The following is a 13,906-nucleotide window of genomic DNA, read 5'->3' on the forward strand; positions in this document are numbered from 1 at the left end:
CACCCACAGGGGCCTGTTGGCCACCTCTGCGCTCAAACACATCCATCATAGTCAGCCGTGCAGACAGTAGGCTGCTTATAGACATTCACAGGCCAGAGGATGATGGATGAAATATGTCTGTTTGATGACTGTGTGATAAGTGTGTGTGTGTGTGTGTGTGTGTGTGTGTGTGTGTGTGTGTGTGTGTGTGTGTGTGTGTGTGTGTGTGTGTGAGCGCGTGATGACAGAACAAACAACCCCTTATGTCATGCATGGCCTTGGGAATCCTCCACGGATTTAGGGGTCCGTCGGCGAGGCCTCTCAGGCGTCCTTGGCGCTGCCTGTATGTCTCTTTCCACACCGTGGGCCGGCCAAGCAGCAGGGTCCTCTGGCTCTCCCACGGGTCAGCTCTCTCTCAAACCCCAGGCCGCTTTGATCTGACGGCTGGGAGAGGGGGGGTCTGAGAGGACTCTGGGCTAGGTGTGTGTGTGTGTGTGTGTGTGTGTGTGTGTGTGTGTGTGTGTGTGAGGGATTTGAGGGATGGGGCGGTGAAGAAATGGGTGGGGGGGGGGTGGGGGTGGAGGTGGGTCAGGGTCAAGAAGGTCGAAGGCCCACGTCCATCCCTCCTGTCCTGTCTACTCACAGCTCACTGATCATGAGCTGGGGCTACTGTTCACACACACACACACACACACACACACACACACACACACACACAGACACACACACACACACACACACACACACACACAGGTTCTCCAAGTCAGACCAACCTCTGACATTTCCCTAATAGCAGGATGTCCTTAGTGGAGCAGGCAGGCTAAAGGCCACACAAAGTTAAGACACAGCAGAAGCTATAGCTTTCAAAATGGCTTCCCTTTCTGGATCTCTCTGTGTCTGTCGCATCTGTAGAAGGTTGGAAAACCAATAGAGAGAGAAAAATAGACACCCCCTAGTTTGGTTTTAATTTGGTTTCATTCAATATGATTTCCATCTACCAGTGTCCTAGATGGCGTTGGTGTCGGGCTCTGGCGGAGGTACAGGATGCTCCTTCAGAATAAATACTGTGCCAGAGCTGATGGTATACAGGTCCGTCTCATGGGTGTATTAAAAGAACTGGATTCATTGAAAGATGACCGCCCATGCATTCCAATGAATGTTCCTCACCCAGCGCAAGGAACATTTTGAACAGGAGATTTTTTGGGGGGGGCCTTGTCCATCCCTTCTTCCCATAGGCCAGTGCGCCGCTGCTATACACACTGTAGGAAAAGAAACAGCTGTAAACTCCGGCTCTTGGTGGCTTCTAAATAAAAATGGATCCCATGATTGAAAATTTGATAATTACATTATTGTTTTTAATTTTTTGACTTAAAGTGATACCCAGCTATTGTTTTCATTTCTTTCCCCATATATGTATACCACATGACTTGCAATGCCGAGCTTGGCTACAGCGCTCAACATGTCTCATAGCGCAGAGCTGTTCCTGCGTAGCCTCGCTGACCATCCTGATCTCGCTACGCAGCTCGGTGTGGACTTCAGTTCCCCCTATCTCGAGCGATTATTCTCTGATAACATTTTGACCGGGTCTATCAGAGACTGTGTCCTGACTGCTGTTCTGCCCCCCGAACGTAGCCCCTGATTGGTTCCCGTGGCAAAACAGTCTACCGAAGCAACGAGCAGTAACGTTAACGTAGTAAAATAAACAGCCGTTACTGCAGTTATTGCAGAAATCGACTCAATAATAGCAATTTAACAAGAACAATAGTATGCACTCCCAAGAGTTTCTCGGAGGAAAATACGGTTTCAAACAAAGCGTGCATAAAAAGTGCTGAGGTTGTTCACAAGAGCAGCGTCAACACCTCCTGAGGAAGAGGGAGTCCCCTTATAGTCAGCCATTTTGTTTAATCCCTGACACATGCTCCTGAGGCTACCGTTTGAGTTTGAATTCCCCCTTCTCTCCTCTTGGCTTCTTTCACTGCCCTCCTGGTTTCTGGTTTGGAAAAGTTTTAACAGTCATTTTGAGTACCTTCTTTTCAGTTGCTTTTCCAACTATCTCATGCCTTGTGAGTGCGTTAACATCGGTGTTAATTTCAAGAGTGGAATCATTGAATGTACCTCAGAGTGAGTCGTGCTGTCCTCTGATTGGTCCGTCTGTCGTCGCACTTCCGTCGTACACCGGCCACAGGAAAATGGTGGAATGGTCACTTTTTCCTATCAGAGCAAGAAACTGGGCTCTGAATCCTCTCCTGAACAGGGTATAACAGAGAAGCGTTCTTGATCCTCACGTGGTGCAGTCAATGTGTTGGTAGAGATTGGTCATCACTTTCTTCAGGTTTGCCTCGTTGAAATCGGCAGCTACAATCAGTGAGGCCTGGGGGTCACTATTGGTAGTAAATGGTAAATGGACTGCCTTTATATAGCGCTTTTACACCTTAGCGACACTCAAAGCGCTTTACAATGGCCTCTCATTCACCCACCAATGGCGGTAGCTGCCACGCAAGGTGCTAACCTGCTCATTGGGAGCAATTTGGGGTTAGGTGTCTTGCTCGGACACTTCGATATGTGGACAGTCGGAGCTGGGATTCGAACCACTGACCCTTCAATCATTGTACGACCGCTCTACCAACTGAGCTACAGCCGCCCCGTAGTTGGTCAATGCTTCATGGAGCACTGCGAGAGCTGTTTTTGTCCACGCCTGAGGCAGGATGTACACTGCTACGATTATAACCCAAGTGACCTCACGTGGGAGAAAATGAGGTCAACATTTACTGCAAGGAATTCCAAGTTGGGCGGGCAGAAGTGTTGCAGAGCCATGATGTTATTGTTGTTACGCCACCCCTCGTTCACTATCATGCAGACACCACCTCCAACCTCCTTCTTGGATTCCTCAAATGTTCTGTCGGAGTGATGCACAGATAGATTTTCCACCAGTTTAATAGCATGGTCCACTTTGGAAGGACGTTACAGTTCCTGACATCTCGTTCGCATGCGAAACGCAGGCAAAGGTCATCCGATTTCCCATCATTGAAGGACTGGACATTGGCAACTAAGATGCTGGGTAGGCGAGCCTTGTGTGCTCATGTCCTGAGGGCATGTTTTACCCCACTGCGTTTGCCTCTGGGTCACATGCTTTACCCCACTGCGTTTGCCTCGGGGTCACATGCTTTACCCCACTGCGTTTGCCTCTGGGTCACATGCTTTACCCCACTGCGTTTGCCTCGGGGTCACATGCTTTACCCCACTGCGTTTGCCTCTGGGTCACATGCTTTACCCCACTGCGTTTGCCTCGGGGTCACATGCTTTACCCCACTGCGTTTGCCTCTGGGCAACTTCCTTTGTTGTTCATCTGCTATTCTGAGAATCTCCGCCGAGAAGGAGCCGGAAGAAACCTCTGAAGCGAGGTGAGTTGACTTTAATCCAATGTCTATAAGTGTCTGAGAGTTGTATGTGGTTATTATTATGGCTGTTTTAGCAATAATACAACGTACATAGCAAACAAATAGAACATTCTTACCAGAACTGGCCACGGATATGATCTTTGTATCTTTGTATGTTTAATGTTTAATGAGATGTACATTTTACGATCGTCTACATTTTACATGATGCCCTGTAGTGGTGTTTGATAGTGATTTTGGAAAAAGAGAAACCAGAAGTGAAAAGAATGTACTACTTCAGAATAAATACTAATATAAATAAAATAAAAGCTGATGGTCTGTATTCCATATCAAGTGTACAAGTGACTTGGTCCGGACATCTTGTTTGAGATTAATAACACATCAGCATGCTTGAATGAGATGTCAGGACTATCAAACTATTCCATCTTCATTAGGGTAAGGCCTGTCAAAGCATCTGTTTTATGTGCATATTTGGGTGTGTGTGTGCATGTTTATGGTGTGTACAGTATGAGTGTGTGTGTGTGTGTGTGTGTGTGTGTGTGTGTGTGTGTGTGTGTGTGTGTTAGACCTCCATTTGGGTCCCCTCTGCACGCCTCTTGCCCACAGGAGACAGGCAGTTCCCTGGCCACCTCAGCTCTCAGCCTCATCCCGCCCAGGACAGCCATCTCTTCAAGGCCAAGTAATTAACGTGCCATCTGATACACCGTTAGGCCAAGAGGCTCTCTGAGGAGGGGTAGCACACACACACACACACACCTACACACACACACACACACACACACACAGCGCGCACGCACACACACGCACACACACACACACACACACACACCTACACACCCACACACACACATCACACAGCGCACACGTACACACACACACACACACACACACACACACACACACACACCTACACACATACATACACACATACACACACACACACACACACACACACACACGCACACACACACACACACAGCACACGCACATACCAAAGTGATCCATCATGCTAACTGGCTGTGTGGTGGCGGTATGACGATGACCTCAGGGCGTGCCCACCGAGACATGCAGTCACCACGTCCGTCTACCTGGACACAGGGTTTGATTGAACAGCGATCTTAGTTTCTCGTCCCTGCGTGACTCTGAGCAACTCGCTGTTTAGTTATTCATTCTCAGGTGTAAATTAGAGATGAGAGTTTACACACTCACAAAGACAGACACCTTGAGTCAGCAAAGTAGTTTAAGAGTCATGTGAGCTCACTCGGGCTGTGGTAATCTAATATTGACTGGACTCTGAAGGAAGGTCATAGATGGTGGTTTGGTACTATCTGGCGAGAAACAACATATTTTTATTCATTTAAGTTGTCAAAGAAAAAAAAAACTCTACCCTTTGTACTATGCCTGCTTTCTACTAGCAGTCGCCCGCTTCTAAAAGCAATAAATACAGAATGAAACCACATCTTAGTAAATTCCTCCTTTTTTGACCACCATTTTTAAGACAGCACGTTCTGCATGATAACCATGAAATCTCTCAGCTTTGTGAAGTGGTCACAAGGAGTTCAGCTCTCTTAGGTAAACAGGGTAGTTGGGTTTGGTCGGAGTTGCTTGGACGTGTCCATCACAACCTCTGACAGCCTATGTTCTCTGAGAGGTTAAAGGTGATGTTGGGTTGTCAAAATAAGACTGATGGTTCACTAAGAAATCCTTTTTGACTTTTATTTAGGTTCTTGCTCAGCCTTGACGTTCCCTACAGGTAACTGAATTGATTGAAATGACTTACCTTGTATAACAATATTAATCGTTTCAATGCCTTGGCATAAAAGTCCCTTATTCATACATTTAAACGGACTAGAATGTCTGATCTTAAGGAAACTGTCACTTGAATAGAAGAAGCAAGTGGAGATTTGATTAGCATTGATATTGAGGAGGCGTGGTCCGAGGAGAAGAGCACAGTGTTGAGTTAAAGGGTTAATTCAGAAGTACAGGTCTGGGTCAGCACACACTGCACTGTGACGGTGTTCACTGACAAAGTACAGCGGTGGTTCGTCCTAACTTATAGATCTCCAAAAGGTCACTATTCCCCAAATACCTCAGCAGGGCTGGCATGTTGCCGTATACAGAGCAAGGTTGGGACGTTGGATAGCAGGTGAACTGTTTTAGTGTGAATTCCTTCTCAAGGATGCTGACCCCTGTGTTATGGATACAGGTCACACTGTTCATTAGTGCTAACTCCTTGGCTTTCCCCACCTTTTCTTGGAGGTAGGCTAAATTTAAGCAATAAACAACAAGAGGCCGTGTGTTATAGTGATTTTATAACAGCTAGGGGGCGTTGTTAGGCACGACGCGAAGCGGAGTTATAAAATCACTATAACACACGGCCTCGAGTGGTTTATTGCTTTTATACAACGGTTACTACAGCTATTAGTGTAAAATAAACACACAGCAATGTAAAATATTAACATTTATTCAAAACGAAGCATCATTCCCTCAATTCCGCCGAGCAAAACAGTTCCCCTAACAAAAGGGTTGCCAAGCAACAACAACAACTATAATGCATTGGATCAAATGGGAGACGCATTAATACTGAAAATTGAATGATATGCGGTCCCAGGTGTGTGTTACAAAGTATTTTATCACGGCTTCCAGCCAATCAGAATCAAGAACGAGAACTAACCGTTGTATAAGAAAGTATTTTAGCAGCAGTCCACATGCTATACAACAGTGCATCCATCGTGTGACATAGACAAAGTCAGCGCGATGAGTCCCTGCTCTAGGTGTTGGTCAGGAGGTCAGAGAAGACTTCTTTTGATGTGCTGGACAGACACAGCCACAGGCCATGTGTCAGGGGGGAGGCGACGGGAGTGAGAGACAAGAAAAGAAAAGAGGGAAAAAAGTTTTAATCCATAGTCACAGGTGTGTTACACCTTTGTCACGCCACCAGCAGTTCACAACAGAGACGATGACAAAGACCTGGGCCCCATGCAGCCATTGTGGCCCGCAGAACAATATGGAGGCTGTGAATAGCTAATCCCTTTGGACTGCTGACAGGTTGGGCCTTTAAGCAAGGCGGGGACCCATTTCTCCACTGGGCTGGGCCACCAGGATGACAGGGATGGGAAAAACCAGCCTGCTCACGGCTGAAGCACCGCCCGGAGCAGGGACTGGGAGCCATTGTGAGGGAAAATATTGTCTCCATTGTCGAGCTGTGGCCATCTTTGTAATGTCAGATGATGAATGAGGAGGCAGAAATGACCGGAGGGGGATTGGAACGAGCACAGACTGTGTGAAAGCTATTCAGACCAGTCCAGAGAGGTATTTGGAGTGAAAACTGGTAGCGAAACAAATTCTTTTGACCCAGAAAAAAAAAAGAGATTTCGAGATGATTTTTTGAAAACGTGTCCCGTGTCATTATGCTTGGGAAAACAATGCTCTTTGGAATGCAGGTGTGTCTTTCAATCGCATACATTCACTCACAGTCTTATCAAGATGTGTTATTGATATGATAACCAGCCTATAGTCTAAAAAAAAACACTGACTTCTAAAAACTAGGTGTTAGCTTCAGTCAGATGTACTTTTTCACGTTTTCATGAAGAAAAAAACCCTCCTGAATACAGTATCAGGTGACTAAAATAAACAAACATGCCAGAGTAGCATATTATACCGGTACAGTATATCCGAGTTGAGGAAGCGTCGAGGCAGAGGTGGGTGACTGTGTGAACGCCAACACACCCATGAATGCAGCTCTCTGCAGAAACCTGGAGACAAAGGAGGAAGCTGGCTGCGTGTGGAGGAACAAGACGCCGGCTGAGGGGCTGCCTGGTGTCCAACCCCCCAGTGAAAGCAGGGATAATAATAGGCCAGAGGCCACCGCCCATGTCCTGTAAACAGACCGAGGAGCACAGCCAACACATGCCCCGAGAGCAAACGCAGGGATCCGTTTCCTTGCTCCCCGCCGGGCTGGCAGCGTTGGGAGCAGGAGCCCGGGACACCGCCCCGCAGAACCATCCAACACGTTGCTCTGATACTGCCCCCCCCCCACCCCCCCCCACGGTCGCCTGGACAAGCTGACAATGCAGGGTGAGACCAGGGCTGTGGGGCTTGGCTGGATGTTTTCTTGTCAATCGCCCCCCCCTCCTCCACACCCCCCCTCCCTCTCCTCCTCTTCCTCCTCCTTCACCCCCTCCATCCCCCCCCTGCCTCTCGACCTTCCCCTCCAAGCCTTCAGCTCATCCTGCCACAAAGAGGCTCCATTCTCTCCAGAGAGGAGCAGCCACTCCCGTGCTGTAACCCTATCACCTGCCTAACAGAGAAGTGTGTCATCTCCACAGAGCAGCAGGAAGTCTCTCACAGGCCAGAGAGTACGCACGCACACACGCACACGCACACACACGCACACACACACACACACACGCACGCACACGCACGCACGCACATGCACGCACACACACACACACACACGCACGCACGCACGCACGCACACACACACACTCACACACGCACACACACTCACACACTTGCATGCACGCACACACACACACACACACACATTTGCATGCATTGCAGGCACATACTTAATTACTCATGTATGAATGCACATACCATGCACACACACAGACACACACACACACACACACACACACACATACACACACACACACACACAAACACACACACACACGCCTTAAAAATAACCTTCTGCAAAGCTCTCCAACTATCTCACAGTGTGTCCCTCGGTCCTGATCCAGACTGGCAGTGTGGGACTGGTTCTGCTGCCATGGCTTTTAGTTGTGGTTCAGCGGATCATAGGAGCCGGTTTGGCACCAGAGTTTTGGCGTCTTTGCATGGCTGCCCTTTACAGACTGACCTATCACTGACCTCCTACATTACTGCATAATGACCCTGGCTGTGCTGGTAGCATGGAAATGCTCTTATCTGTATCTTTTGAATGATTCTAAATCTATGATTTTCTGTAGGATGATAAAGTCACAGGTCCAAATTCTCATACCTAGAAATAATTTATCGGATAAACAAATTCAGAGCCCAGCGAGGGATCCTCACAAGGAGGAAATGTATATATTAGCCCAAAACACTGGTTGAAATAGTTTGGCATTTGCATATCCCTTTTTCTCATCATTGCTATTGAGTGACTGGATATTAAATAACAAACATGCTCAAAGTGGGCTTGGAGAGCTCAAAGGTTCCACTCGGGATTCCTGCCGACTTCAGGCCCTAAAGTTAGTGCTTTTGGGGGGACTACAAAGGCAGCCTCAGTGAACCCCACTGTTGGCTTTGGACTCAGTTCCTTCCTGTTCATGGAAATTTGCACCAAAATATGTTTGGGTCCTCAAAAGGTTGGATTGCGTTCAGGGTTTATGGCTGAAATCACAGTTTTATATTAACACAAATGTGTTCCACCTGAAGCAAGTTAAAGCTAAACATTTAGAGCATTTCAAGAATTTAATTAAAAATAGGGTAATACATTGTAACTTTTTTGACTAAATACACAGAGATGAAGTGAGGCCAGTTTATGGTTTATTCTAATTACTATGCACAATTTTCAAATAAACGTCTTACATGTAAAAAACAAAACAAAACAAAATAATAATAATAAAAAAGCCATTCAAATGACCCACAGGTCCTGACTGAGAACTAGCACAGCAGACTGGTCTAAGAACACTCCACTGTTCTAGTGTTTTATCATGAGCCTGCACTGCCCTCTGCTGGTTCTTCTTGACTCTACAATCTTGCTGCTGGTCACAGTTCTTATTTCTTATTGTGAAACGTCCACAGACTATGTTCCCTCGTCGACGGTCACAGACGTCTTTGTGGCAAACCCAGGTCTTGTGGTTTACAGAGTTACCCTCGTGTTTGCTCCCACCCAGGAGTAACACACCGAGGTCTACAATCAACACTGCGAATGACTGAACGTGGCTGCAATAGTGTGAATGAAACACACTAAAAGAACGTGTGTGTGTGTGTGTGTGTGTGTGTGTGTGTGTGTGTGTGTGTGTGTGTGTGTGTGTGTGTTATTAAACTCACTCACAAGAAAGATGTGCTAAAACAAAAGCCAAATATGAAGCATGAAGCTTCTGAGAGCTCTGAAAACTACAGGACACATCCCTAGATCTCACAATTATTCATCACACACATCCTTTTCTGTCCCCAGAGTTAAAACAAAACATAGAGAAGCAGCGTTCAGTTTTTATGCCCCACAAATCTGGAAAAACTTCCAGAAAACTGCAGGTCTGCTGCAACTCTTGGTTCTTTTAAAACAAGCCTGAAGACTTTTCTTTTTGCCACTGCTTTCTAAGAGGAGCTATGTTTATCAGTATACTGCACTGTAACTTTTATTCCTGTATTCTATTTGTCCTGCTTTTTGTTTTAAATGTCTATAATGACTTGCTTTTTGTTTTAATGCTTTTAATTTCTCCTGCCTTTTGTTTCAAATGTCTATAATGTCTTGCTTTTTGTTTTAATGCTTTTAATGTCTCATGTAAAGCACCTTGAATTGCCCTGTGGCTGAAATGTGCTATATAAATAAACTTGCCTTGCCTTGCCTTGCCTTAGATCTCACAATTATTCATCACACACATCACTACAGTACCTTCATCCCTTCCACTGCGGTCTCTTGAAAGCCGACAGTAGTCATTTTAAATGACTGTTGCGCTAAGCTCGGTTATTTATTTAAATTAACTAAAATGTTTTATTTTATTATTTACTGCTGCTCGTTGTTTTTCCTGTACATCTGCTATCTCTGACATATAACTGCCTTGCTTGTGAGTTGTTAAGTTGTGTGTGTATGGAATGGGTATAATCTGCCAATGAATTGCCCTTCTAGAGACCAATAACGTTGGTCTGATTATCTGAGAAGGCTGAACCATCCCTGTATCTGCTACATGTCCCTGTCCTACTTGTCCCTGTCTCTGACCTTGTCTGTCTTTCTCCTTGTCCCTGTCTCTGTCCCTGTCTCAAATTCCTTCTCTCACCACTAGATGATGCTAATATATAATTGGAGGTTTTCCCTCCCTCCAAAAGTACAACCTTGGGTTCCATCCTCTCTCTCCTTCTGCTGCTCACAATCACACAACGCTACTACACTGCTCCTGATTACACACAGCCTAACCCTCCCCTCCCACTAATGTTTCAAACCCAGATACCGTCCACCAGCACATCCGCACCGCAGATCTGAGACCTGCGTGTTCTTCTGCCGCTCCGGACCAGGGGCTGGATCTGAGAAGCTGGCTCATTAACCGGCCAAACCCCCGTCAGAATGACTCCTCCCTCCCCTGGGACCCGCGCCCAGCCCTGGGAAACTCACCAGCAACCCCGACAGCTGCAAGCCTCCAGGATCCCGACGAAAAGTCCCTTCCTCTCCTCTCTCTGCAGTACTGTAGTTAGTATGGTTGTTATCGGCCCTCATACTCATAATCTGTGTTTGTATTGGCAGGAATACTATAGAGATACATAAGTATGATAAACGAGCAGTCTGTCCCATTGGACACACCGAGGCTGGGAGCTCCATCCACACTCCAAAGGTTTGGAGAACAAGGAGAATGATTGTATATCAGGAGGTTCTGGCCATGTGTTTGGTGCAGTTGTCTAGCCCTGCATGCGTTTCAGTCAGACTGACCAATGGTTCAAAGTATGTGAGAAGTGTTGTGTTTTGACTAAATTATGTTCCGTCGGAACATACTTTAGTGGGGACCTCAGATCTGAGGGAGAGAGAGAGAGAGAGAGAGAGAGAGAGAGCTCAGAGAGAGAGAGAGAGAGAGAGAGAGAGAAAGAGAGAGAGGCTTGTCTGATGGAAAATGCAGATGCATGTTTTGGGTAGTGTTTTATCAAACAGAGATATCATGCTCATTTTGGAACTTAATGCCCGTTCACAAGTCTTCAACAGGTGTTGAATATGGCAAGCATACATACAGTATACTGAACATAATGTACATACTTTGATAAGAGTAATGCTTAATAATAACCCATACTGTTTAACCCTTTCGATACAACCACGTTACCGGCAACATTTTAAAAATATCTAACAAATATTTAATAATATAAAAAAAATATCTAACAAATCTAAAAAATTCCTCACTCCAACACTTGCTGAAAGCTGAGAAACTGGGCTTTCTAGTATTATAGGGAAAATCCAATTAATATTCGAAATGTTGTCACTGTACCTTCAGGGTTAAAAGGGTTTAAGTGCCCAGGGGACAACCATTAGTAAATACATTATTTGTGCTAACCTTATGCAACATGAACACAGATATTACACAACTTTATATAGAACCATCACTCCAGTTCCTGTGTTCTCTGGACAGTTGAGTTTCATGATCCTGTATAAGAACATAACCAAACAGACCATGAAGGAGAATGGATTTTATGTGAGGGTCAGCAAACACTGTCCAGTGAAACTCTACACTACTGGAGGGATTAGATGGGCAGTAAGAAATAACAGACCAGCCGAACGCAGTGATTTTCTGTGACTGTGTAAAAACACTTTATGTGAAATTATAGTATGACATACATACAGATTTCAAAAGACAGGAAGGGATTCACCCTGTCTATTCCTGATACGGTGTCACCTCCTGCTCGTTGGGGTAGCAGAACGCTCTTTGGTGGACTGTCGGTACCAGGGTCCGACATTGAAAGGTTTCATGTCACGCCCCAGCTGTTCAAGGAAACCCAGTCTCCTCGCGAATGAACGCAACACAAAGCATCTACATAAAACAAGCTACATCCAGTGTAAAACATGATGGAATACTGTTTACAACACAATCAAACATAATGATCCCACTAAAAGCCACTGCATAACAACAAAGCGACCAGTAAAAATTCAAAACGCTTTCCTTCTCTCGCTTGTAAAAAGACGTTTCTCATTAAGGAAATGCACTGTTGATCTCAGATTAAGAGCCCTTTGAAGACCGTTCTAGATGTTTATCTGTACGTTTATTATAAAATGGTGAACATGTATGATCCTCGGTGCATTAAAGGGTTCAAAGGGACATGGACTGAAGGGAGAGATGGTTCCAGAGGTCAGAGAGACAGAGTATGGGACCAGGAAGAGGTAAGAGGAGGAGAGGAGGGGAGGAAAGGAAGAGAGGAGAGGAGGAGGAGGAGGAAGAAGAGTACGGAACTTGGTTAATGATCCAGTAAAGTGTTTCAGTTTGTTTGAGCCACTAGTCCTGTCTTGTCTCTTGGTTGAGTGTTAACTAATCCACTCAGGTGAGATAGTCCAGACTCAGACTCATCCATGCTGGGATGATTAGGCTACTACGCTGTTGCTCCACACAGCCGGGCAGCTGGGGCGATGTCTTGGCTGTCCTCTGGTCTGCCCGACACCACGAATGGCCAGGTCTGTGGGCAGAGATCACAAGATCATGAGATATGACACCCAAATGAAGGCAGAATAAATCATGACCTTGGCTATTCATATGGATTCAATTATAACTCAATTAAAGACACATCGGTAATGTAAGACATGTTCAACAATAAAGTAGGCTACAATCATGAATTTTATCCTGTCAAAAAATGTACATCGAAATAGCCTCACATCTTCCGTACCAAGTTTACAGGATGAACGAAGCTGTTCTCAAAACGGTCGTCCTGCAGAAGCTGTCTGAGGTGAGAGATGTAACTGGAAGCGAGACGCAACGTGTCCAGTTTGGAGAGTTTGGTGTCTGCTGGTACCCACGGCAGGCTGGTCTTCAGTCTGGAAAAGGCTTTGCTGAGCACCCTCATCCTCGCCCTCTCCCGGGCATTAGCAGCGTTCCTCTGACACTGACGTCCGTCCTTGTGATGGGACTTCAAAAGCTGTTTGCCGCCTGCACCGGTGCTCACCCGTTTAGCCTTCCGGTCGAAACTAAAGTCTGTACCGAACTCCTCTTCGGAGAAGTCGGTTGACGCGTAATGCGCACTGTTCCGCTTGTTCCGCTTGATCCGTCCCGACGGGGGGTCTGTCCCTCTATGGAAGGTCTCAGTGTCCTCAGCATCGCTCACCGAGCCCGTTGACATCGCTGTCGCCTACACCTGTACGCCTACGTGAGGTTTCCTGCACAAAAGTGTCACCCCTAGGAGTAGGTATCCCTTAGTGAACAGGTGCCAAAAATAAACTAGGCTACTTTGACGGGCCTGTGCTCTAAGATTTTTTTGTTGTTTCTTTGCTTTTAAGTAAATAAAAAAAAACGTCTTGTTTTAGTTCATGTTCCAGTTTCAGCAGGCTCTGTCATTTCCGGCAAACAACAAGCTTTTATACTGCACCATCAATTAACCAGCCGCCCAAGTCTAAGGCCGAGTCAAATACAGGGTTTCTCTATCTGTGGATGTAGCCTATGGTTGCAGATCCCACTACAAGTGAAACATGCCCTCTCTCTCACCCGGCTAATTTAACTGTCCTGAACTTGGCATTGAGTAGCTGCAGTGTTTTCAGGACGTTTCTCCTCCCCTTTTCCCTAGACCACCGTGACCGCCACAGAAATGGTCATTGGCAGTCACCCCGGTGCTACAACTGCAACTGACACCAGTTCTTCATACACATC

The 13,906-nt window shown here is 46.2% G+C and overlaps 1 protein-coding gene across 1 annotated transcript; it reads right to left on the reverse strand.

The window, feature by feature from the left end:
- Positions 1-12,641: 12,641 nt before the first annotated feature.
- msc (musculin (activated B-cell factor-1)) lies at positions 12,642-13,382 on the reverse strand (the record flags this gene model as incomplete). The annotated part of the gene is made up of 2 exons (XM_084443508.1): positions 12,642-12,725; positions 12,933-13,382. The coding sequence occupies 2 exons, from the start codon at positions 13,380-13,382 to the stop codon at positions 12,642-12,644; spliced, it is 534 nt and encodes a 177-aa protein (XP_084299634.1).
- Between the last annotated feature and the right edge of the window lie 524 nt (positions 13,383-13,906).

The sequence above is a fragment of the Borostomias antarcticus genome (assembly GCF_949987555.1).
Source record: "Borostomias antarcticus genome assembly, chromosome: 9".
Classification (NCBI taxonomy): domain Eukaryota; kingdom Metazoa; phylum Chordata; class Actinopteri; order Stomiiformes; family Stomiidae; genus Borostomias; species Borostomias antarcticus.